The 27702-nt window shown below is 44.0% G+C and overlaps 1 protein-coding gene across 2 annotated transcripts in view; it reads right to left on the bottom strand.

Annotated features, from left to right (window-relative positions):
• The window catches only part of CBL (Cbl proto-oncogene), a 41281-nt gene extending 15612 nt beyond the window's left edge, over nt 1–25669 (bottom strand). The window contains exons 1-3 of one of the 2 annotated variants that reach the window (XM_086476782.1): nt 25523–25669; nt 17235–17482; nt 460–606 (exon numbers count right to left, since the gene is read on the bottom strand). In XM_086476782.1, the coding sequence (XP_086332908.1) occupies nt 460–606; nt 17235–17482; nt 25523–25669 (542 nt within the window). Of the gene's footprint in view, nt 1–459; nt 607–17234; nt 17483–25522 lie in introns of those variants that run through there. The other variant, XM_086476783.1, reaches the window with a different exon arrangement.
• Between the last annotated feature and the right edge of the window lie 2033 nt (nt 25670–27702).

Raw genomic sequence — 27702 nt, 5'->3', positions numbered from 1 at the left:
AATTGGAGGGAAGATGAAAAGAATATAATATAATGGCTTAGCTAAAGGACAACTAATATTGGGGGCATGGTAACCTTTGGAAGAAGAAAGCAGATTATTTTGCACAGTTCATGGAGCTTACTTACAAATTAAGGAATTAAATTAAGGAGTACAAAATGTAAGCTGAATGATGGGAGGGAAACTCTGTGCCAGTACAAGTCTCCTAGGGAAAGTGGGGAAAGACCCATCACTTGACATATTTAAAACAAGACAGGACAAAGAACCGAGAAATATAACGTAGGAACAATCCCGTGTACCTCACCCCAGAGAGTGGACCAAATGACTAGTAGGTCTCTCCCATTGTTCACTTTAACCTGACAAAGACCCTTTTGAACCGCAAAACAGAACTTTTAAAAATACACGGTGCTGTGTGCAGTTTGTTCCCATTATCTCTGTTTTTAAGCACAGTTAGAAACTTACTTTTCACCAAAAGCCTTTCTCCAAAATTCTGCAGCATCTGCCTTCGTGATCCGGAACGTGTCTCCCTGGAAAAGGCCGCTTGGGAAAATACCTTTGAGTTCTGCCAGCATATGGCTGAATATCAGGGATAACTTTGTCAGGTTACGCCTACAAAGTACCACAAAAACAAAAGATTCTTTTAGAAAAGACAGACGTGGTTTAGCACTGAACAAAACAGAAACAGTACCTATTGCGATTCAAGAAGTATCCCAGCCTAGAAAACTTCTCTTACTCGGGCCCACTTTTCAAGTATTTACCCAGCATTCAGAACACATCATCACATGGTGCTTATCAGCAAGGTCCGTGTTTGTCAAGACATTTTCCACAATGACTGACTTTGCATAACCTCTTCGAGGTGGGCAGGTTATTTCCAAGGCAAACCCCCCAAGGAAATACATTTCACAGAAAAAGAGCAAACCCAATATTCAGACCATACCTATTGAGTAATAGCATAATCTGAGCCAAAAATCTCATCAGACTCCTTTGCTCTTGGGTCTGAAAATTCCTTATGAGAGCACATAAAACTACTAAAGCCTTGGACCACGCAAGCTGAATGTCTTTCCAAGTCTCCAGAGGGTCCCAACACAGTAGATTTGCTCAGAGAACATCTGATAGTAACAGGCCCAGCTCCCAAGGGGAGGCCAAAACACCTGCATTTTTTTCTAAAACGGTAATAACTTACGTACAAAAGCTTGATGATCATGGCACTCAACCATGCTGTGTTCGGTAATTATCAAATTTGAATTACAAATTGGTACCCCGAGTCCCTTCTCTGCCTGATGACATTCATGTATCAGGACTGCTCTAGTCCATCAGGGCATGCCCTCTTCTAAACTGGAGAGGGAAAGTCAGAGAAGAGGAGAAGAGATATTCTCTGCTTCAGATTTAGTCAACATGCAAAAGACTTCCAGAAATAGAAGACGGGAGGACCGCTGCCTAGCAGAGCAGACACAGCAGCATTAGGAGCATTTGGGGTTACACGCACCACAAGAAACAAGCATTGGATTGGCATCAAATTCCAGCACTACAAACTGCAGCCCAGGACTGCTTCTTCCCTCCTTGAAGCCTTAGTGAGCACGTTAAGGAGGTAAGCTCTGCTGTGCTATGCAGAAATAGAGCTAGCTTAGGTACCTCAAAGCATCAGTGCCTGCAGCAATACAGGAATACCAAAATAACAGTCCTCCTACTCAGGAGTCAAACAATAGCACTATTACACACTGAAGAGGTCATCTACTTGTAGATGGAAAAAAAGAAAGACTCAATTCACTCTAGTGGCATCTCTTTCTCTTATTCCTTTATCCAAATAAAGGATGACTCTCTTCTCCTCCACTTCATTACATTCTCCAGAAAATGGAGTTCCTGAAAAGAGACAGGGATATTTCTGGACCAGAGGCTTTTTTTCACCCCCGCGTCACATGCTTGAAGGTAAAAGAAGGAACTAGTATCATGCGGGAAAGAACAACTTATAAGTTATGTCCTACAGACCGGAGCTGGTCAGAGGACTGCATCAACCACCAAGGCATTGCACAGACTCCGTTATGACACTGAGCAACAAGTTATTTTGCAGACTGCAAAATACTGAACCCTTTACAGAGGGGCGAGAAGCACCCTCAGTGAAATAGTATTTTCTTAATGCCTTGTTTTCCAAGCTCTCTCACTAAGTATGCTACTATTGCAGCATGCCATCCCTGAAGACAGCTTTGCTTGGCAACAAACTATGCTCCCCTCAGGTTTCAGCCTTTCAATAATTTCTAGTATTCTGGTTGCATTGGTTCCAATTTACTTAATCTTGGACATTTTTCAGATACCACTTGCTCCAGACATGCTATTCCTAGTTGAGGTACTTATCCTGTTAATCTGCCTGACTGCGGAACTGACCTCCCACTAAAGGAGACAGGTAACTGCCTCCAGCCTTTCTGCAAAAATTCCCTGGACATTTGGGCTTAGGTCTTTTAGCTCCATGTCATGCTTGTCTAAACTCAATTGGAATTGGCCTACTTTGCTTGACATATATTCTACCATTTACTCAGCTTCACAGGAGTCCTTTCTCCACGCTATGATACAGTCCGGGTAGACTAGAAAGTATACAGGACTCAGAACTATAAATCTGCTTTGACAGTAGTTCTCCTCTTTTACTCTTATTTATTCAATTTTAATCTGTCTCAGCAACGAAAACTGTTCAAAGTGTTTATAGAAGGTGCCAGCTACACAGCAAGTGATTCTGGTTTTTGGCATTTCATGCACATCCGATAACAACAGGTGCTCAAGATTAGTGTAAGTGAAACCACCCAGATGCTCTCCTGGGGGCTGCTCCATGCAGCAGCTCTCTAGCAGATGCACTACACGTTCAAACTGTGTGTGTTTTAAAGAGCCTATAGGATTGGGTTGTTTGATTCTGTAAACACAGACTGAAAAGCTTTGTTGTGCACCACTGCCAGTTAACCGACCTCCACAGACAGGGGCTGCCAGAAAGGCCTCTTGCCTTATTAGCGTATCACAACTTCCAGTCATCTTGCTTTTGCACTTCTGTTACACCTTTGGAGTGCTACTGTAATCCTTCACCTTCTGCCTTTTTTATACAGCATGTCTTAGAAGAACCCCTCAAGGATCCTGCGTGTAGGAAAACCCAAGCTATATCAGAACAGCAAAGTAATGGCTTCCTATGCGACCACAAACACGTTTATGAAGGTCAGTGGCTCGGGATGCTGCAGCAGTACAAAACCAGGCTGTTACCTTATCCATAGTATTTGTTTGTGCATCTCCCCATCCTGGTGTAATGTTAAGTAATTCAAAGTTGTGTATTCCTCTTTCCAGCAGCAGATAAGCAACTTTGCATTTACCAGGGGAAGGCTCAGGTTCCCAGGCACAGACATTGGCTAATCCTACAGAGATGATGATTTAACTGTAAACTCACACCCCAGCTCCCTCACTCCCCCCAGAGCTGGCTGACACCAGAAAAATTGCAAACCAAAGATTCTAGCTGCAAAGCTTGTTTCCCAAAGCCATCTTCTCAAAGTCCTCGCTTCCATAAAATAAGAGAAAAGATGACAGTTTATGGCAGTGCAAGGCAAAACCAGCAAACACCACACTATTACAAATCATTTAATCCATCTACAACTCAAGGGAAAAAAAAAACCACAGACGGTATTTGGTTTTACTAAGTTTATAAAAACGGAGGCTTGAGCAAAACCTGCTAATTATTTTGTCACACTGCCATGGAAGTAACAGGTAAGAACTAAATTCTGAATAATTTCCTTCAAGGGCTAGCGTGCAATATTTGTGTGCAATCTTGGCCGGTGAAGTGGCATCTCACAGCTATGCGTTAATGCCAAGGGACTATAATGTCAGCAAACCTAAGGTGTTGGGGTATCTGGCACAAGTTAGCACGGACTTGCTAGCACTCAACACATGAAAAATCATGTCCTATTTCTGAAAATATTCTAAGCATGCTTGAATCTAATATATGCAGTATCTGGTAGACAGAAGGAAAGCAATTTCAGGCATATACTCTCCTACCGCTGCCCAGCACAACATGAAAATTTGCATATGACCAGGCATTTCTGCCCCTCAAACAAGAAGCTAAGTGAACAAGTACATGGTTTAAACAAAGCAACAGTTAACACTGCAAGACGACAAGGTATATGCCTGTTTCCAGTCGCTTATCACTTCTGCATAAGAGCCTTCTCCCTTAGCTGAGTTTCAGGAAATGCTTGCACTCAGCTCAACACATCATTTCAGCAAGAGAAGCAAGAACTTCCGCAGGCTTAAGGATGAATAAACAAATGATTTTACACACACTGCCACCCCCACGGAGGGACTCTGTTTCCAAAAAATTTTCTAATACCCGAACATCTCCAGTTTTTAAGATTATAATAATTTTTCACAAATATTCAGTTGTATCTTAGGTAAAGAAGAGGAAAAACATAGGAATTGAACATGAAGAGCAGCAGATTGCAGGACATTTTATGTTAGTAACAGGCTTTTACATACAGCAACCAGTTACCAATTCTGTGCTAAAAGGACAAACGTTTTCTTTCAAAGTGCACTCCTTCATTTTAACAAGCAAAGTTACACATTTGTAAATTGATACAGACCAAATAAATTCTTGCAATTACAGCGAACACTTTTTATTGGCATATCAAAGTTTAGTGATTATGATTGTATTTTATTTTTAGTAACATCAGCAACTGTCCTTAACTCCATTGCGTCGATTAAAGAGAAGCAAGTGTTCTCCCAGAAAAAGGGTAGTATTTTCTAAGAACACTTAGGTGACTTAGACCAGAGATTCCCAAACACTTTTGGCCACAGACCTCCAGCAATCTTCCATGTTTCCTAAAGAATATGATGGCCCTCTTTCAAACGTTTAGCTAAACACAGTAATGAACACAAATACGTTGACCAAGAGTTGCACCAGAGGTATACCAACCGCAGTCTGAGAATCACTGACTTCGACACCTAAATCCCATTGACAGTCAGTGGAATTTAAACACCTGTCACATAAGCACTTTTGAAAACAGTACCCAGGGACCGCAGGCCACGTCAGTTGGCTCTCCTCACTGTTTGCAACTGAGCTGAAAGCAACACCTGTACCAGCTTCAAATGAAGAACTACAGCATGCTTCTGTTCAGTGGTTGCATCCAGAGACACAGCAACAGCTACAGTTTAGGTAGGATTTCGTTTTCCTGTGAGTGCTTTCACACGTACATGCAAAGTATTCAGCTTATTACTGTTAGATGGTGAATCAACAACATGGGTGAAAAGCAAAAGCTTAGAAAGCTGAATATTCTTCCACTCTATACAGTAACCAAGTATTTTACCAAGAAACTTCTGCAGTTTTAGCATGGAGGCATTATTTCTCCCCCCCCCCAATGTTAACAGTGAGTCGTTACTTTAACAACCCAGAAACATCACCACAGCTGATTGAGCTGCAATTACACTTGCCCATTAAACTGCACTACCGTGACACTGCCAGGGCTCTGAAGACCCAGGTCTCAAGTAACAGTTTTGGGGAACAAAAACCAGCATGAAGCAAGACTGTTTCTTCAGTTACCCCATGCTTATTAATCAGCTGGCTCCCCAAGGCTGGGCCAGGCCCACTGGCGGCTCTGCAGGCTGAACAGGCATTTTCCTTCATCCTCCCTCCTCCGTGCCCCCTCCGCTGTGGTTGTGCTACTTCCTTCCGGCTTCATGACTGTTTTTGCTCCACGCATCTTAGCGGAAGTCAAGAGGTCGAGCAGGCACTTCCATTTGCACCGCAGTTCTTTGCTGCAGCCCCTCCGCAGGCCAGCCCCCAGCTGGGTTTTCTGGTGCTGTTGCCTCCCCACGACCTATAGCAGATTTTTCTTTTCCAGTTTTCTGCTTGCTGGACAAAAGCATTTTTCTACTGTATAGGCTCAGTCTTGCAAAGCCATTAACGGCAGAAGACAGTTTTAAGAAGAGCATTGCCTCTTTCGGCTACGTCAACTCGATGAGTTAAATTAATTCACGCTACAAAGTCATACAGCACCTAACGTGCTTTATGACTAAAATGCCTTTCTTGCCTCAAGGCAACGTTAATGTATACTACCATTCCTGCTACTGCCAGCTAGAATTTTTTCATTTTCTTCCAATACTTCTCAATCACTTCACAGCTAACCAACTGAAACAGCATCATTTCCTTCCTCACACATAGCAAGGAGATGCTCCACTGGATGATTTAGTCACAATGTTGTGCTCACATGCCATAATTTATCATGGACATACTGTCACATCTGTAAAGCTCATGCCGTGGAAAGCATGCTACAAACGCCACTGTGTAGAGGAATTAAGAGCTGTAACGCAAGACAATCAAGTACAAAACGCTTCATTTCTCTGAAGTTATTGTGCATATTCTTATAAATGACCAAATTTTCAAAGGGATTTTGAATCCCACTCACTTCAGTTACACATGTGAACACAGGGTTTTCACAAATAAGATTCAGCTTCTCTAAGAATAGGCTGCATTTAACAAAGATCCTTCATGGGAAGCTAAGACAAACACAGCCACACCTCCACCTTGGCCCCAGAACAAAATTAAGCTGAACACTACGCAACTGACTTCATTTCAACATACTTTCAAGAAAATGCTTTATTTCATAAAATCAGCTGGCTAAAATTACATGTCAACAATGAAGATTCGAGACAGTAAAAAGAATTCATATCAGAGGACCTAAGTTACTGTAAAAGCATCTTATTCAATACTCAAGAGAAGGCTCTCTCCACATGTCAACTGGGCTGTTTAAAGGGGCATGACCCAAAAATGCAATCTCAGTGCACTGGAGGAATGACTACGGAGCATTTTTTAAAAAAGTATACCTCTTTATTCTAATGGAAGATGGAGGAGAAAAGCACTGCAGAGGATGTGGGAGTGTCTGACACCTTAGCACTTAATTCATTGACTGAAAGCTCCTAGAACAGATGACAGTTTCTAATGGCTTCTGACCTCACAGTATTGCAGAATTAGCACGTTCACCCAGGACTCAGATGCACCACTTCCTTTCGTCAGAAATTCTACATTTCTTCAGTGAAAGAATTACAAATTGGTCATTTTGAAATGCGACGATTGCTCAGTTAAGCTGAGGAAAACCACACTCTAATCGCTGTACTATTATCCACTGCTACTGCTGAAAACTTGTATTTTTTTGAACTACTCACAGTCCAAAATGGCTTTTGTGGTACGCAGTCCTACATCTCCAGTGGCTCTCCACGTAAGTTTATGACATGCAGAGCTGCAAGCACACCATAATTATTTCACTAGCTGAGCAATTAATGCTTGCTTTACTGTATCACACCTCAACAACCCTATTGATGGATAAGGCTTCCTTCAGGACTTTGACATTCTTCTGAATATGAGATCATACTAAATTTTCCAGGGAGGGTGGGGGGTGGTGGTGAGAAAAGTTTACCTCATTTTACAGGTAAGGCAGCTGAAGGACTGAAAGAGAAAGTGCTGGAAGCTAGAATTTCAGCTAGAGAATTTCTAATTCCTTACCACATGCTCATTATTGCAGAATACTATCCACTTACTAAGTACTACTGCAAGAAACTATAACTAAGGAAATATGAGTTTCCTACCCTCTCGCTTCTGGAGTTTGGAATTACACACTTACCAGCAGATTATGTTTAGGTGTCAGGGTTAGCATCCCCTACAGGTAAATGCAAGCTCCAGTACTTAAGAAACAAGTTCTTGGTTCCTGCAAACAGTCAAACATTATTTTTTTCCTGCAACTACTTTATATCTTACAATTTGATATTTTGAGGATTTAAGAGCTAAAAATAAATAAATAAATAAATAAAATCAGCTCTTTTAATAAGTCTCCAACAAGTAAAATGGACCTTTCAGAAACCACAAAGGTGCTAGGTTATCATATAACCCATGCTTTTTAGATGTTACGAAGTACGCAGCAGACGTGAGCAGTTAGACCCAATTTCAGCAGACAGGTGGCTGTGCCTGGTTTGAGAAAGAACAACTGTATCCAACTGCCACACCAGCAAGAATTTTTCTGCGTGCTTTTCATGTTAACATACAACTCCAGCCTATGCATATAAGCAGTAAGTGGAAATGCTTGAGGTGGTCCCAAGATGTCTTTTATAACTCTGAGACAGCTTCAGAGTCCTCTGCACACAGTAATCAGTTTTAAAAATAGAAACAGCGGAACTACTTTCAACAAAACTTGCAACACAGGAAGTGAACGAAATTCCATTTAACTATTACTGGCTCAACAGAAGTCACCTTACAAAGTTATGCTGGGCCACTGCTCTGTAACATTTACAGTATTTCCACAGGACAACTGCTATAGCAGACTAACAGCAAGCCAGACTTTAGAATCAGCAAATTAATTGCTACATACTACAGAATTTTACAGCATCAGCTAATGCTACATTGATTTCTAGACTAGCTTATCCTGGCATCCTTTGGAAAAAAGGAAACAAATATATAACATGTTTATCACCTCTTGTTAATACGAGGTTCACCTTCAAACACACTTTTCCATTTAAAGAACTACAGGCTTCACTGTTTCATTCTTTGTAGAGCTATAAAACCAGCAGGTTAATTCTGCAGCTTCAAAACGTCACTTACCAAAACAGCAAAACAGGAACGGGAATACACAAACCACAGGACTAGACATTTCTGTCCATGCCAGGTCTAATCCCAGTCCCATTACACACTCTCAACAGCAGGCTCAAATAACCCAAACGCAGGACAGCACCATTTATCGCCTCCTCTGCAGAGGAGGTGGTCTGCATCAGCGGATGCTTTGGGTGCCACGGTGCCCGGATAAGGATGCACAGAACATACATCTATGCATCTGGAAGCTAAACTACCATATTCATAAGCCATTCCACCTCAGCTGGCCCCCATGAAGCCAAATCAGAAATGACTACAACCACTACATTAGACTCTCACCCTGTCTAGTATCAGTAACAAATCTGTGTACAACAGTTGCAACTGCTGTGAAGCTTCCTTCTACTCCCTCCCTCCCCCCCCCCCCCTTTTTAACCAATAAATTATGTCTACAGCCAAAAAGGCAATAGTTAACCAGTGAAAGGCATTCTCTGCATGCAGTATTTATTTCCATTCTACATTTTTTGAATGGTATCAGTTGTAGCTTTAAAGCAGCAAGAAATTCTATAGGCTAATTCCTCTATCAGTGCTTTAGATATTACAGGACAGAAATAGGACATGAAACATACATGTTTCCTTCCAGTCTTCTGAATTCTGTCACTTTTCAACTAACATATATATACATTTAAATACCTTGAGTTCTGAGTAGAGTATACCAATCAATTTAAAGGGTCACACAAAATATACTGCAGGCCACAAATGACCAGAAAACTTTGGCATACTCATATCATTATGTAAATGGATGTGACTGATCTGAAGCAGGAAGGGCAGCAGTCCAGTATGCCAACCAGAAGCACCAACCTACTGACCTTTAAAGGACCTGGACTTATTTTTCTAGGCACAAATGCTACTGTCATATTTTTAACAAGCTAGATTTCTTTCACTGTTAAGAGGCTAAAAATCCACTTATTTTTCTGGATTTAAATATTATAGAAAGCACTTTAAAGAGAATAATTCAGTTGATCTATTAATGGCCTTTAAAGAGCTCAACATATACGCAGAGGACTGACAAGATAAAGGATAACCTGTCACCCAAGTAACACATTAATTCTTTTACCAGATACAAGGGACTACACAGAAAAACTTTGGCCTGTCTGCACTGCAGTCAAAATTTGTATTTCAGGGGCTACCTGCTACAGTTAAAGGGAAAAACAAAGTGCAAAAGCCCTGTTTCCAAATCAAGGAAGACTCCGTATTTCACACTTGCTCTTCAGCCACCTCAAAACTGCCTTGGGTGTCACGACACCACTGGGGGATTCCTTGACAGGCAGGTCTAGAAGCCCAATTGCTTCATTCCGAACTTGCATCCTGTCAAAATACTAAACCCAAGATATTTTGCAACATACATACTCCAGAACAACGTACAACACAGGCATAGGTTTGCTTTTCAAGCTTCAGACTTGAGGACTGCAGCTAACGGCAGTGCTCGCCCAGCCCATAGCTGACCTGCTGAGTGGTTTGGCAGCAGACCTCCTTCCCCCCCCCATACTCACTCCCCGTGACCAACTTATCCTCTACAGCAATTTTACAGTCCTTTCCACAGGTAGGTGGCAGTCAGCGAGTCACATCACCTGAGCCAGCTGCGGGTGGCACATAACTGGGTGCCATCTGATCCGCCTTCCAGAGATGGACACAAGGCAAAGCCAGCAAGCTGACAAGTGAACACCACAGAAGATATTGCTTCAAACGGTTGGAAAGCAACTGGCCTAATTTTGTTCAGTACCTTCTAGCAAGATGAGGTTTTTTTCCAACACTACCAACCTCTAGTTGAGAAAAGCTTTCAGGCACCAAAACGCAATTTGTTTTCTGGCTGAAAGGGCCATGACTGCAGACTCCTTCAAATCAACAGAAATCCAAAACATGGCATCTCGGCCCTTAATACACAAGCCAAGCACCCAAGAAACGTGATACGGTTGCCAAGTGCCAGTAACACGTTTTTGCCAGCATCAAGAAATCTATCCACATTCCAAATGATAATTACTACAAACTAAATAAGACGCTTGCACTTCCATCCACAACACCAAGTCCGCTGAATTAGTCGTCCATAGAACTCTGCAATTTTATAGGCTATGACAGCAAAGGAGAATAAAAATCTTACTTCCTTATTATACAATAACCTGAAAGCTTACATTTGTCCATAAATTGATTTTCAAGACGGTGGTCCAATTTTTGATGGTAAGGAAACTAAAAGAAATGCAAGCTTATGCCAGTTAAGTGTTACTTAAGTTCCACAACTATCACCTAAACTAGCAATTTAAAGCCAAATTAAAAAGAAATAATTCACATTCCTCTCTCCAGCAACATTTAAATGATAATGAATTTCTTCTTGGGTAATAAGCAGTTAGTTAGTGTTCATATGCTGGAGCCTGGCAAGGAAACCTTTCTTGGGGGCAGCTTTGGAGCCTGTTCTTTTCTTTAAGATGTTCTAATTTAAATGCAGATGTAGACTTCACACTAGTGGGTTTTGTTAAAAAAAGAGTCTTAGCTGTATTAGAAGGAAGTGACAGAAAGAGGACTTACGCACACCATGCACCATTTGAGTTCCACGTTTTATACTATCTCTTTTTCACTGGACAGGAATGTGTGCACGCACTCTAAAATATGAGATTAGAGCACTAACACCACCCACACCACCCCCCCCCACACACACCCCCCGAGGGCTTTTCTGGTTCATGGTTTAGCACAAGTGTTTTCCAACTTTTTCCTCTTTAAAATCCAGCTTTTTTTTTTTTCCAAGTCATTCTTCATGCATTTCCTTCCCCTTCAGAGATATGCGTGGTCATTTCCAGTAGACATTAAATATTGGTAGCTTTTTCCTGTGTAAATTAGTAAGTCTTCACTTTGGTGCTACAGAATATGAAATCCTGCTGAGCCAGCATCCCATAAGGCTATTGTCAGAAAGACGACAAGTTAAATACGGACTAGCTTCCCAAACCTTTTTTGCAAGTCCATGTTACATTGAAAGGGTTTATGATATTCCCTGCCTAACCACATTTTCTCCTCTGCTAATATGTCAGTTTTGTTAACCGTTTGTTTTCCAAAGTATGCAAGCTAAGCTAGTAAAAGAACTTCTGCCATTTCTTAATCATCCAGTCCACATCCTGAGTAATTACTTCTCCTCAGCCTTTCACCTAACCCCCACCCTCCAGCTTACATAACTGCATTCTAGCGTGGAAACATCTGAAGTGGTATGATTTTATTCAGAAAATAAATTTTCTGAGTTTTCCCTCATAACAGACTTTTAACATCAGAAAATTTGATTCATTGGTGAAAAATGGACTCTTTGGCCTAACTCATCCTATCCCAAGTAACAGACAATTCCTACCCCTGCCTACTGATCAGCAAGCTATTTTTCTGTCCTGTCATGTGAAGCATAATCTATTTACACAACTGAAAAAACGTTGCTCCAATAAGTAATTTATGTAGTGTGGAAAGCTGACAAATGACAGCTCCTCTGTGAAAGCAAGAAGTGTGGAGAAGTAAAATCTTTCTGCAATAGAAATAAAAAATATTCCAATGTAACCACTGAACCTCTAAATTAAACTGTAATCAAGAGCTTAGTCACATTCAGAGCAGTTGTGGCATTAGCACTAATGGCACTATCAATCAATGGAACCAACACATTGCAGGGAAAAAATACGTATGTTTAACCAGTTCTTGTATCCCTACTTAAAAAGTAAGCACAAGAAATTCACAATATTTACAGTGTCAGAGAAGTCACATTTACCACCGTATGCAGCACAGCAAGCTACTCAGTGCTAAACAGGGGTACTTTTCTCCTTTGCATACAGACCTGCTAAGTACCCTCTACAGAATTTCTTTTATTGCACTGTTTCAGCTATATAGGCTACAAACTTCACCTTTTTGTGAAGCTGCTTGTTTTTAAAACTTCAAGTGACAAGTGTTAAAATGTCTTTTGCATTAGAAAGCACTGGATCTATAAAGAATAGGAACCAACAGCTTTGGAGACTGTCCATAGCCTCAAGAATACCTGCTATTTACTGCAGCACAGCCACCCAATTACCCAATGACTTACCTTTACCTTACTGCAAGCCTATGACAAAATACCCAGCATAATCAACTCTTGAAATACTATCTGATTCCAATATCAAAGCCCGCAGATGGTACCATTTTATTTTACCAGATCCCAAATATATAATTTGTTTTTAGAGACCAACCCACCTATTAGCAAGGACAACCCAAATAACGCTCCTAAGCTGCCAAAACTCAGAGGAGCAATATAGTACCTCCACTATAAAACCCACACCTACTCAGAAGTCACCACGTTGAATCCCACCTACTTGCTAAAACTCAGTCTGTAAACAGTAACTAGAAGTTACTGCATGTACTTACTAGTCAAGAAGTGAATACATAGCTTTAAAAGAAGCCTCAACAGCATTTATTTTTAAACAAATACCTAAGTGAGCTAAAGCAGAATTTAAATACCATCTATAAAGCTCTCCTAATAAAACAAGTGAGTTTTTTCACAAAAATCAGAGGATGAGTTTATGCAAGAGTAACAATTCCATCTGAACGACTATACATCAAAACCACGGTGTTACAGAGACAAAACCGCCATTACAGTCCTAAGAAAAGAAAGGAAGCCATTGACTGTTCATAGCGTTGGACGTCACACTAACCGTGGTGTTAGCCACAACAGGAGGATGCTTTTAGCACGCTGACGGTTAAGGTATGACACAGGAGAGCTGCATTCACTTTTAACAGCTGTACGACTGCAACTAGTTTAAAACTGAAGGAACTAACACTCACCCACATCCGTAAGCACAGCAAGTGTTCACACAAGCCTTTTTTAACCCTGTTCATAGTGCCTCTGCTGCTCTGCTGTAGTTTGATAGTCCGGGAATACATCAAAGCATGTGTTCTCTTCACAGACGCACTTTTAAATGTTCAATATGCAACTGCAATCTTATTTTGTACTACTGGATTTTAAACTGCCTGCCTTACAGCAAACACCAAATAGCATCCATATTATACTCCCACAGCCTCTCCTCTAAACACACACACAACACTGTACCAAAGCACTCAACGCCAGGTTACACGCATCTTGCGGCTATTATGAACTCTCACAGCAGCACAGAGACCTGGTGCTCTCTGCAGCTGTGCTCCAATTCTGCCTTAGTCCACCTTGGATGAACACACTGGAGAATCTCTAAAAGGTTTGAGAGAAAATACGCAAACACCAATTTAGAAATAACAAAAATAGAACATCGATGCTCAAGTGATCAAGACAATTCTGATCCTACAGAACAAGAGAGACTTCAGTCATTTTTAATTACTGGTCTGTTTGCTAGCAGCAAACACCTCCACAGCTTTCACATTATTTATGCAAATATCAAAATAGTGCATTTGCTTTACATCAAGAGACATTTGGGGGAAGAAAATAAGAGCATACACAACAGGAAACAAAATGCATGCTAAATCTGGAAGTCAGGAAGAAAGAAGCTTCAAGGATAACAGGAAAAAAAAGTCAGAAAAAGTCAAGACAAAACGATTATTCAGTACACCACATTAGATTTCTAAAGGCCTGTTTTCAAAACACTGCAGACTAACATTAGGCAGAGTTGCACAAGACGAAGAGCAAACCAGATTTTTTTATGTATCCATATGTATACATACACACTGCCATGAGTACATTTCCAGTGAATACCAGATACAGTTTATATTTGTTTGCTTTACAGGCTGCTGACAATCTTCCAGAGAGCTTCTCCCACACTTGGAACATTTGAATTCATTAATTCTTACAAAAGAAAAAAACAATATTTTTCTTCAACTCCTAAGAAGCTAAGACAGTTTCTTAAGTTTATTCACCTTAAATTATTATGTACATTTTAAATCTAAAGGTGAATTGATAGCAAAAATTCATTTAACTACATTTCAGAGAAAACAAATAGCACTTAAAGTGACCAGGTTCCAAAAGCTCACACAAAGTCTGACACTGGAAGCGCAGCATTAGCAGAATCCTCAGCTGAACCAATAGTGATGTTCGTTGTGCAGGTACCTCTTGAACCTGCATACGAATCATATGCACTGACTACTCTAACCTCTTTCTTTCCTATGACAAATTAGAGAATTGAGAAAGTTACCATGCGCGTTACCAGCACCAGGAAAAGGGTGCCTGGTATTTCGCCTTTATGACAAAACAGTAACTGCTGCTTCCTGGGCTGAGTGAAAAGCGAAGGAAGATGTAGTGAGACTAGCTGGGATGCGATTCTGCTTTTTTGCTTATGTTTACAAGTCTCACCGCAGTTGCTTCCCTGGAAAGCTTGTTTATTCATAAACGGTACAACCAGCAATTCCCCAAAGACTCCCATCACCACTGTGAGAAAGCAAGCCTCTACTGGAATCCTGTTTCTGCAGTTCACATCTATCGATTTGGATTTCCCCCGCCCCCTTTTGTCAATTAGTTTGACTACAAACTGACTAGGATGATTAACTGTCTGGGGTTATTTCTCTTCGCGTCTCTCTGAAAATACAAGGGACTGGAGGCGAGATGTTGCATTTACGATTGGCACAGCTATCATTTACTCATCAGATGCTCCATATTTATGATGGACAGATCACAATACACACACAGTTAACCAGAACAAATATCACAGATAAATGCTAGAGGGTTTCAAATACCCTTTTACCCTACTTCTGGAGGCAATAGTAAGCATTCTAGAAAATAACATCAACTCTACTACACAGGAGCAACACATAAAACCATTTTCAAGATAAATGCCACTTAAAATATTTTAAGAGCAACCCACCCTACTGTAAAAATCACTCTGAGTCTTGAATGATAATCCATGTTGTTAATATCTCAAAGAATGAAAGAAGAAAATGCCAGTTCCAGCATAAGACCCAGATATTAATTTTAATTAGTTTAATCAATTTATTCACAGTATAAAGTACTTTTCATACTGTGGCTGACTTTGATCTGAGTGAAGGCTAAAAAATCCACAATTTTCCATTAAATATCACCTCATCTGCAAAACATACCAGGCTAATGAACTCTTTTCTCCCCATACTTGCTACATCCATTATCTTCTATGGCACTTTCTGAAAGTTCCAGCTAGCACCATCTCCCAAAACCCACTTCTCACCCGCAACAAGCCAACTGTGCCTATAGCAACCACATTCTCCCAAGGCCGGGGGGGGAAGATATATTACTACATTTGTCTTTTGAGTGCGCACATTACATTGAACCCAATTCCTGAAGGCCTCACACAGATAACCGAACACTGAAGAGAGGCAAGTGTACCACATGAAGATGCCATATTTACACTCCCCAAACGCCATCTCAAACAATCTCCAAGAGTAAGCCTTATCATCTAACAAAGACATGATGCTGAAAAACAAGACAGAAAGAAACTCCCATTTCTTAATTCATTCTTCAACACTGTCAGGGAAAAATAAGAACAGCATTAACAATGCCTTCTGGAGCCACTATCAGAGTCTTCTGTTGCAGTTCAATCATTATACCAGAAACATGTGCCATCACTTCTCCACTGCCCCCCGCCCTCAGGTAATTCAAGGAAGCAGTTGCCAGGGTGTTAACCACATATTCTCCCCAGAGCAATTATGTTCAGCTGCTGTGTGGTTTTCACTTTTTTCCCACTGGTGGGTTTTTTTTTGGTTTTGTTGTTTTCTAATTCAGCACCTACTCCAAAATCCTGAAATGAGTTTAAAGTTACAAATGTATGCTTTGTGTACCTCTGTCCATTAAGACATGCTGCAACAGTTAGACAAATATCTAAGATTAACCTTTTTCAGAGCTTTATTCTACTCTTAAATCACCTTGGCTCTCCTTTCCTCCAAGCTGGATGAAGGAAAAAAGCACCTTTTCAGGTACAGTACAGCATTCATCAAATTCATGCTATTTTGTTCAAGAGAGCCTTATATCCAGATACTATTGGAGTTTCTACCTCCACCTATCCTTTTTACTAAGTGCTGTTAACCTTGAAGATGTCTCTTGATCTCAGCTATGCCTTCTGAACTAAAAAAAAAAGAAGATTTCACAAGTGTGGCACCCTGATCTACCTTAGATTAGTTTCCAACGTATGAAAATTATGGGGCTTTAGTAACATGTTTTATTCCCGTAAAACAAGGTTACTTCCCCACCACCACTGGACAGTTTCTGTTTCCAGAAAAAGGAAGAGTTCTGTTAAGCCTAAAGACCAATTTCAACAAGTTTTAGCCTGGATGACTTTTGTTATGCAACATAAAATATTGTACTGTTTCCTAAAATTGCCAGAAATGTCATTCTGAACCTTATCATCCTCTCTCACAAGGCATTCTCTACAGCAGAATGCAAAGGACTGCAAAACTTTTTCACAGCAGACTTTATTGTTTATCTTAACCTAGCATACCTGAACTACCCAACAACTAGGGTTATGCAGGCTCTGAAAGCTTACTCTGCTCTCAGATTTCAATACACCCAAGCACAGCTTACTTAAAACTCTACGCTTCGACTTAAATCTCTTCAAAGTCTGTTTTCATGTACAATGTATCAACCAGCAGACATTTGTTCAAGCTCTTGTTCACTAAACCAAATTTTTATCAGAACTATTTGAAAACGCTCTCCCGTTACCTAGGCTGAGAGTTCTCCTCATACATCCGCTCTTTCCCTTCCTTGAAAAGGCTGATGGTCTGCTTCGTTTTCTTCATCAAGTTCTCCATGAACACGCGGAAATACTCATTTTCTCCTAGGGTCTCCATCTTCCCCTCGTAGCGCGATAGGATGGTTCGTAGATGCTGGTAGGTATCAGGCAGCAGATCTAGGATATAGGGCGGGCTGTTCTTCAACGCCAGTTTTGGATTCTGACACAAACGCACCACCTACGGTTAATGAAGAAAATTTTTGAAAACTTAAAACCAGCAAGTAGAGATCAGTTACTTAAACACAATTCAGCGTGACTTTCAAACAGAATACACTGAAATGTTCATTCTCAACAAACCGCATTTGTTGCTCGAGTCCAGACAGGGAGCCCAGCTGCCCTAAAAGAATCAAGTTTACCGACTGAAGTGCATGTGGACCGACAAAACTCCCAATATACATGTGATTATATTTCACGAGGCCGCATTTCACCCTAAGTGTGTTTGCAACACCAAAATTCAAGAAAATTCAAAATGGAGTTTATAAACAGCAAGGATGTAATTTAACCACATACACGTCCAGTACTTTGCTGCCACATTTCTGACTCTGAACGTGCCCATAGGCAGAACTTTACCCATCTAGCTGCCCTGATTTTGGCTGCAAAAGTGGCTTTTCACACCGGCCCATACATTCAGGACAAATATGCCCACAGAAGTTGTTCCACTGCTACAGAGATCACTGTATGTCAGTAAGTGTTCCCAGGCTGAAGTCCTTTGAAGGCAACAGTACTAGAAGAATTTCCTTTTCTTCCTCCTTGAGTACATACATGGACTAAGAGGAACAACAGCTTTTATGGATAATGATGACCATCACAAAAGAATGAATGCAAAGGAATCTTTCTGTGCAAGAATGAGAAATAAGCTGTAGCATCATAAATATGGGAACAGAAGTCCAGGTAAAAGTTTAGCTCTCAAGAACTTGTGTCCCCAGTTATGCGTCAACTTTGCATCTAACTTCTGTTAGACGAATCTCATAGCAAAATGATTCTTCACAACAATTTCTGTGGGTTTGTTTGTTTGTTCTTTAATAACAACACATCCACAGTGACACTAGTAACTAGATTAAAGGGTTATTAGACGACCTCAAGCTGTCTTCTGCTTGGCATACAACTAAACATCTCGTTTTTCTTCCTTCCAAGCCACATGTTCCCTATTTATATTTTTAACAGCAACATCACATATTCTCAAAGTTAAGAACTTGATTCTATCAACCCAAATTTCTGTCATCTACAGTGAATTCATTGGATCATTGAGAAAATAATTTTAGGCACTTACTTTTGCATTACGTAGTTAAGGCACAAGCAACAAAGTAGAATATTCCTGTTCAGAACTCACAAGCCATACAACTGTTATACCTGTACACAAACAAATCAGGATGCAAGCTGAACTTAATATAGGCCTGTAACACACAGGAATGTAGAGCTTACGTGCCAAAAGCTCACGATAATAAGTTTATGTGACAGGGGAGGAAAAAGGAAGCCACTTCCACCATAGCCAAAATTTTCCGCTATCTAGACTAAGAGAATGATAGGGAGAGATAATGGCAAAGTAGCAATTTGAAAAATTAGTGCTTCACTTTCAGTTATAAAAAGGGCTGAAACGCTAGAGTTGTGAGGCCAGTTTCAGACAAAGTTTACAAGCTAAGAACCAGCAGCTGGTATAGTCTTACTGCAGTCTTGCTGGCTAACAGCTTCCATCTTCTGCGATTTACATGAAACTTGAGAGGAAGGCTGGTACAAAATGCAGACAGTCTCCTAAACTTCCTCACTACAATGAATGTTATCTGACTGCTTTAATACCAAGGAGACGAATGAGGTTTAAACTAATGACACTGCCAGGTATAAGGGTATTAAAGGTATCAATCAATGCAGCACCGCAGAATGCAAAGCTTAAGGGAAGAGGATAGAAAAAGGTAAAAGAACAACCTAACGTCCTTTTGCAGTACATCATTTCACAAAATCTTGTGAAACCTTCAAGACTAATTGACTAGTTCCCTACAATGCACACTTAAATACTTACTTCCCCTAAACACTTAAATGCTGATGGTAAACAAAGTAATTTCTTCTGAAACAGTGCTTTAACATTTAGCTTTGTCATTCAGGGTATATGCAAAAAGCAACCTTGTCAAGTTAAGTGACATCTCCAATTATATCTGACTTACAGTAGTGTCTCTAATAAGAGATGACTGAAAAAGACTCAATTTCAGTAAAGAGAAAGGCATCCAACGTATCAGAACTCAAACAGAAAAATTTGACTGCCATTAAAAGTATCACACGCTTAAAAATGTCTCTACATGGGAAAAAAACTACCAAAATTTTCCCTCCATTTTGAAGAGCCTGCTCTTTAGGAAGTCTAAGATAAGGAGATGGATGGTCAGACAACTGACATCCAATTGATTCTGATGCCTCAACTGCTGCTTCCTTGGAGCCTGTAAACATTGTACAATGAACCACATCAACGAATTGAGTTAACGCATTTGTCCCCTGAATAAAACTAGTTTCACTATGCAGCATGAATAGGTTCTAAATATGCTCCTCACACACAGCTGAATTATGCTACAGATAGCAAAATCTTTTCTTCAACAGAAATTGTTTATTACACAGTGGGTTTAAAACTTTAATAAAAACAGTCAGCTCTTAGGAGGAAGCCACATTAAGCAAGCATTCAAGTCAGAGTATGCACTTCTCATTCACCTGTAATAGAAAACTGTTAGGCTGTTACCTCTTTAAAATAACCAGCTATAGAAGAAGCAGATCTACTGTGTTTCAGTAATGTAACAAACTTCAACATCAATTACAAAGTTTCCCCACAGCAGAAGCAAGTTCTGCAAACCACTCATTCTCATAGCCTCTATAAAACGTTTCCCAAGAAATTACTTGCAAAGATACCTCAAATAGTTAACAGAAAGGCCAAAACTGCTGTGATTTTATTATCAAATGAGCTTCTTTATTTACCAAGTAGACCAAAATTAGCCAAGATAAGCATTTAAACAAAGCTATGTAATTAGGAACTACTGCCTCTTGAACAACCTTTGTCATTTTATAACACCGCAGCAACAAAATCTGTTGCATTTTGCTTGTTTCTCTATGTGTGCACTTGCAGCATCGTGACAACATTAAAAGGAATGTTCCCAGCCCTGGGAACAGCTGCCCCTCAGCGAGCTACCCTGCCTTCCACAGCGACCAGCAACATGGAAGGAAATTGAGAAAAAAGCAGCAAATATTTTCGGTTAGGTGTGATGGCAACAAACACAAGCAATCCATGTTTTTAAACTACCATCAAAACTCATCCAAGTTTGTCTGGCTTCTGCTTTGTTCTCTCAAGAATAAGCCTTTCGCACGGACATTTTTGGGCTTTCAGAAATACCAAAAAAAAAAAAAAAAAAGGCACTTCAAGCTTAGTACGAAGTTTTGAAAGAATGGCCTGTGAAGAACCTTAGAACTGACTTCACCAATTTTCATTTTACAAACTCAAGAGGAAAAAACAATCAAAAACCAGTTTGCCCCCTCAGTTTTGATGAAAGAATCTGATATCTACTCATTTGAGGGGAAAAAAAAAAAAAAAAAAAAAAATCTCATGTAGATTTTCTAGGCCTGGAAGGGAGTCTTTCCCTTCAAGATTCTGCAGCTTGCCTTGACTGATCTCTGGATTTAAAATATTTCTCTTCAGCACTGCTTCATTAGACTTGCACAAACAAAGGAACCGGGTAACTAACGTAGGAAAGCAGTAACACTATATACAGAGCGCTGCCAAAGGCACAACGTATAGACAACCTGAGAAACACAGCAAGAACCATGAGCTTTTTTAAATACTGCAGTCAGGTTACAGAGTTGGATTTAGGTGAGTGCTAGTAGAAGCAAGGAAGAAACATTCAGGACAAGCGAGACACCCAAGCAAACGCAGTCATTTAACAATACACAGTATTCACTAGGAAGGGCAGAGTGTGCTGCTTAACAGAGGACACAAACCTATACAAACTGCGGCCCCTCAAGGGAGGCTCACCAGCTGCCACACTAGCAGGCTGTGTCCTCCAACACACCCCGAATCCTCCCCTCTCAGCTTCCTGTCTACCCATCCCATCCTCTTGGTTCATTACTTTCCCCATTTTGCTCATCCCCAGCCCTAGCCACGAAGAAGCCAGCGCCAGCCCGTTTGCTGCAGCCATTGGTATGGCACCCCATTCCTTGTTCTGGCAGAAACTCCCCAGCACAGACACTGCCTACCTGCTTGCCTCAGACAGGGTACAGTGTCACAGAGTTCCAGGCCTGACAAGCCCCCGGGTGCTACTGTGCCAGAGAACAGTCTTTCCCTTCCAGCTCAGACCCCTTCAGTGCAATTGTGCAAAGATGTAGTTCCTTCCTTCCTTTCAGAGCTAAATAGCTAACTTCTTTACTGAAATCATATCTCCTTTCATCTTAAGTCAACAGCAAAAGAAAACCTACTCAAACTTCCCTTACCTCCTGCTGAATTTCTACGTGGCCTCTCTTCGACTTACAATGAAGGTGACCTACAGTGGCATTTCTCTATATCCGTTGTAGAAACTGAATGGCATGAGTAGGCTGTTTGGAAAAGCTTCACCTCAAAGCTCGTCATCTTCCTCCTCTATGTCTTACTACCTGCACTCTACCAATCTTCTGCTGCATCCCTTACACCTCATCCCGAGTGGTTCATGACTACCACCTGTTCTTCAAACACCACCCACAGCAATGAACACAAGTGGTCTGCATTATCTGCTGCCCAGATCACATTCGCAAAAACTGATCCGTAAGCTCATCCTTTTGTGTAAAAAGATACAGATTGCTTTCACCAGCCAATATATCATGTTTTCTTATACTAAGCACTGCTTTATTTGCTAAAGGCAGTGATAAGATGAGAAAGCATGATAAAAACAAATTAACAGCAGCTCCTCCCACTTGAACCAATCTATACACTTTACTAGGTTCAAGACACTGCAAGGAAATTGCTACGTTGCTCACTCTGCTATTCGTCACTGCAAGCTTGCAGGCCCACAAGAGGTCTGACAACACGTACAGCTTCCAAAGACACATTTAACCTCTGTTCCGTAAAAACATAAACCTCACCTAATGCAGCTGAAGGTGAACATCCTGCTGCACAGTGATGAAAATGGTTGGTTTATGTCCATACTGTTTGTGACCACATGCAACTGTAAGAGGAACGTCTAGTACTGACAAAGACTAGAACTTCAAGCAAAAGAATCCGAAAGACAGGAATACGCCAGGCAGCTTATGGAGAACATTATGGGGAAAATATTTGGACAAGAACCAGCTTGCATAGGAAACTCATCAGTCACATCCGAAAACAGAGATGCACGAGGCTTTGACAACACCAGCTAATTATGCAGACTAACAAATCGGGTCGTGAATATACTGTACGCTCACAGACACAGCACACATTTCTGAAAGGCAAACACACTAGCTAATAAACACACACACAAGTATTTTTTTTATTTGCACCTGTGACTTCATTTACTTGGCCCAGAAAACTAACCCATTTTCAACACCTCCCATTCATTTAGCCCTTCTCACCACTAGTTTCACAAGCACTGTGTTTGCCTGGCAATTTGCTACTCTACTAAAAAGATTTTTAATTCAGATGTATTCTCCTAAGTGTGCATAAGTACAACTAAAGTCTAACTGAAACCTGGAAGGCTTTTCACAGCCGAGCCTTTCCTCCTGTACAAATCGGAGTGAACAGCTTTTTAAGACTTCAAAAATTAAGCCTACACCGAAGAGCTTTCCGATGCTGCCTACAAGCAAAACTGTGAAGTCAGCGCATGTTTAAAAGAGGTTACTTTAACTTGTGACAAATAGAACCGTAGCCTTGGCTTTTCTGTTGGTGATATCACACTGGAGAGGGTATACAGCCAAAGACTGGCTACACAGATCTGAAGCTATGAAAGCATCCGCCCAAAAAAATCCACACCCGACTGCAATTCAAAATGCCAAGGTGATCAGTTTTTTTCAGGCCAACCTTTTCCTTTGAACAGACAAGGTATGAAGCCAAACACAGGCTGACACTGACATCTATATCACATGCACAAGAAAGAAGATGTGCATTCTTACAAGTTGCATTTGCAAGTTAAACTTATTTCTAAGAGGATCGCATTTCCATGCTCAAACTACCTTTCCCACATTAACACTTATGCTTGCCCTCAATGTTTGTGAAAGAGCCATTGGCACGTCTCAAAAGACTTTCCTCTTTATCCCAATCTCTCTCTGTAAAAGGTGATCAAAGCTCATCACAAGCACAGCAAGGCACAACTATAAACCATGTCTTTTGTTCAGCTAGCCAACGCAAAGTGATTTCTTGGCATGAACATAACTTAATATGTCTTTAAAAAAGTCATCTACTCCTCCTGCTTTAGCGTTTACTGCAGGAGGTTCAGACACCGCATGCATAAACAATGCAGGCAAAAGAGAAAGAAAAAAATAGAATCAGAATAGTTTGGGTTGGAAGGGACCTTTAAAGGTCATCTAGTCCAACCGCCTGCAGTGAGCAGGGACATCTTCAACTAGATCAGGTTGCTCAGCTGAAATGCACAAGCCCACGGGGCAACTGGATGAGGTATGCCCATCAGCGCTGCTTGCTTTGCTCCCAGAGGGGAAGAAGGAGGTGACACTCCCCAAGAACTGCAGGCAACTTTGGTGATGCTTTTACCCTGCACTGCTCTTAGGGCCCTGAACCCAGCATTATAAAATGCACTGCACATTATAGACTCCAACATACCAAGCCTAGCCTCGATTCTCAGGGCTGAACACTAATAACACTGGAGGACCAATCAAAATCCCGGGAAAAGCGTTAGAATATTTTTATTTTATGCCCACTTCTGGATGCCTATGCTCTCTTACGGGGTCATTCTATAAATAACACTAGCAGTCACTAATAACTCACCAGGATTTCTTAAAACAATGGATTTACCGACACACCTAGCCAAGCTAGTAAATCAATTGCCATACCCCATCACACCATCACGCCAAAAGGTCTGGTGTCCTGCCCCTGACAACAGCAATTTCCTGGCATTTTAAAAGGTGCAGGAGGGGGGAGTCCTAATGACCGCAGAGTGCAGTGCCCCCCATAAAGATGTGGGACTGGAAGATGGCCTTTCTAATTCCCACACCAGAGTTTTTCATTGTTTAACATTAGATTTCATACTCCTTACCTCTGTGCAACTACATGCATTTACTGCAGAGGGTTTTATTCAGACTTGTACGGGTTTTATCAGGCTCCCAGTTTTAAGGAAAAGGCTTTGTGCTGAGCTTGGTAACATGTCCCTATTAATTCAGAAAATAATATGAACTGTCACAAAGCAGATGCTCAGCCTCACTATCCAGTACCCACACACCAGGCTCTGTCACAGGCCAAGGCTCACCTTCAGACAAGCAAATCCTAGATTCCTCCCTCGTGCAGTTACACACAGGTAGGACCTACTGCTGACACCACCAGGATGCACCTGCAGCTCCCCACCAGGCCCTACCCATACCCAGCCCCTCCTCCCACCAGCACCACCAGCGCCTACTCCAGCTTCCACAAGAACACGACGGTACAAATCCCACATGCTCTTGAGCAGGTCTGCGTCCTCCATCCCAGATCGTCTTCTCTTTCTCCAACCTGTTCCCCTCACAGCCCTGCACGTAGCTTATCCCTTGCAGAGCTGCTGTTCTCCCTCCACACCTTCCGATCTTCACACCCCACCCCTGGCCTCTCCTCCACCACACACCGCTCCACCAGATCCCACATTTGCCCTCCACAGCCCCCACCCCCACTCCCCACCCCCCCCCCCAAGCGCTGCACCCTATCCTGTGCTCATACAGCGCTCACATCCCCCCTAAAGCATTTCACCCCAGCCCCACCCAGGGCCATTCAGCTCTCTCTCCCCCAGCCAAGCCTGCAAAGCCCCGCAGCTCCAGACTTACCCTACCCCACAGAACCCGCTCTGCCCCAGAGCCACCCCATCGCCCCAAACTCCCTAGCCCAGCCCCGCGCAGCCCTATCTGCCCTATGCCTCACTGCCCTACCCCAACCCTCACTCCTCCTCCCCAAGCGCTCCAGCCCAGCTCCTCCCGGCCCCACCACAGCCCCTCTACCCAGCCCCAGCCCGACCTCAACCCACAGGGCCCGCTTCTGCCCCAGCCCGACCCCCCGGAGCGGGCCCACAGCCCTCCCCGCCTGCCCAGGGCGGCCCGACGCCCCCGCCGGGCCCACCTTGTCCATGAGCTTCCAGCACTTCTCCACCATTTTCTTGTCCACGGCGCCGGGCTGGTGCGGGCCGAGGTGGTGGTGGTGCGGCTGGAAGGCGTCCTTCATGAGCCCGATCAGCCCCCCGGGGCCCTTCTTCAGCGGCGCCGACATGAGGGCAGCGCGGGGGCGGGGGGCGGCCGCGAGCGCGCCCACACCCGCGCCCGGCCCGTCGACCCCGTCCGGCCCCGGACCGCGGCCCTGCAGAACAACCGGACGTGGGAGCGCTCCCGCGGGGCGGGCAGGGCAGGGCCGGGCCGGGCCGGGCCGGGCCGGGCCGGGCAGGGCAGGCGGCGGCAGCGGGAGCCGCGGGCGGTGGCGGCGGCGGCGGGGGCGCCCGGCTCCAGCGACGCTCCGCCCTCCGCCCCGGCCACGCCGAGCGCCGATTGGCCGGCCTCCCCTCCTCGCGCCCGGGACCGGCCCCCTCCGCCGGGGAGGAGCCGGCGTCGATTGGCCGGAGCCCGCGCCCGGTGAGGGGGGAGAGGGGCTAGCGGCGGTCCGTCCGCGAAGCCCCGCCCCGCTGCCGTGGGGCAGGCGCACGGCGGCGGCGAGGGCGGCACGGCGGCCATGTTTGGTGCGGGCGGGCGGGCGGGGCGCGGGCCGGGGCGGGGCGGGGTCGCCATGGGAACGGCGAGGGCCGCGCCCGGTGCCCGGTGCCCGGTGCCCCGATCCCACCGCCCCCGGGGCGCGGAGCGCGGCGGGACAGACCCGGGCTCGGCGGCGGTTTGCCCGCCGTTCCCTTCCCCGGGCCCGCTGCGCGGCAGGCCGCGCCGGTTCCGGAGGTTGCAAAACAGGATCGTTTCCCCTTTCCAGCGGCCGGGTTCCCTTTTCTTCGAACGGCCAATGCCCAGCCCGAAAATGGGGAAGCGGCGCCAGGAACCGCTGCCGGGCGGCCTCTGCCACCGCCCGCCCCCCGCGGCCGCTGGCGGACCCCGCCGCCCTCCGCACCGGGTTGGCAAAACGCCCCGTCCCCGAAGGGCTTCGCTCGCCCCGACCGTGGGAAACCGGAGTCCGGCCCTCAGCCTGCTCGGGCAGCGAGCGGGGAGGGGGCTGAGCCCGGCCCGGCTGCAGAGAATCTCACCCCGTTGCGACCGGCACCGCACCCCCGAGGGTGCTGCGCGGGATGCAGGGCGGAGGGTGCGGGATGCAGCAGCGCCCCGGGCTCCGGCCCTGCGGCGGGGGCACGGCCCCCTCCCCTGCGCTGCCGGGGCTGACGCCGGGCCGGAGCAAAGCCAGCCGCCGGGAGCCGAACCGGCAGCGCCTGGCTGCTTGTCGGTGCCTTCGGGGCGTCTCCCTCTGCAGAGGCAGGGGACGGAAAAGCCCCCTGGGGCTGCTGCTGTCCCCGTCACCTGCAGCCCGACTCTTGCAGGTCCCCGGGGTGGGAGCATGCACGGACCAGGGGAGCGAGAGCAGACAGAAGGACTGGGAGAGAAAAGCAGACCAGGGAATAGGTCAATCTTTTGGCAGAGCTGACAACACCAAACGTTCAGAAATTACGGCACGGGCTTGAAAGTAAATTCAGTTCTGTTTCTTTGCTACCTTCAGATCCTCTTTTCAGCCTCCTCTCCCAGACAGAAGAACACTTCCTCTGCAAAAAAAAAAACAACAGCTGACTGGTACAGCACAGTGTCTGTCTCACAGCACGGTGGGTTTCAATGAGGAAAGAAGACAGAACAGAACAGCAAACACTGCAGTTTGGCCGACCTCACTTTGGGGAGCGTGAGCGCCCAGAGTCTGGGCTCAGGCCTGGACCAGCGCAGCCTCAGCCTCTGGGGAGCTGGGGTCCACACTGGAGATGAACCCCACAACAGAGCTCCTCCCTTTGCTTCCCCTGCGGCACTCACACACCCATTCTCACGCAGGCGCCGGGACCCCTGGGGTGCCAGGTGTGCAAAGCCACAGCAGCATGGAAAAGCCACTGCCCTGGCACACCGTCTGCCACAGGAGGGACGTGCCATGCTCTGCTGCTGCTGCGCAGCCCCTGCCAGCCCAGGGCATGGCCGCAGGGCTCTGTGCTCAGGCTGCGGTGCTCCTAACAGCAAGGCTGTGCGTACTGTCCCTCTCCTCCCACCCCTGCCCTAGCTGCGCGTGCACATTGTACCTCAGCCTGTTTGTACCATGGCAAAGCACTGTGATGCCCCACACCA

Source organism: Leptosomus discolor, chromosome 22 (assembly GCF_034619465.1).
Source record: "Leptosomus discolor isolate bLepDis1 chromosome 22, bLepDis1.hap2, whole genome shotgun sequence".
Taxonomy (NCBI): Eukaryota; Metazoa; Chordata; class Aves; order Leptosomiformes; family Leptosomidae; genus Leptosomus; species Leptosomus discolor.
Note: the sequence above shows the minus strand (reverse complement) of the source record. Positions and strands in the feature narration are given on the sequence as shown.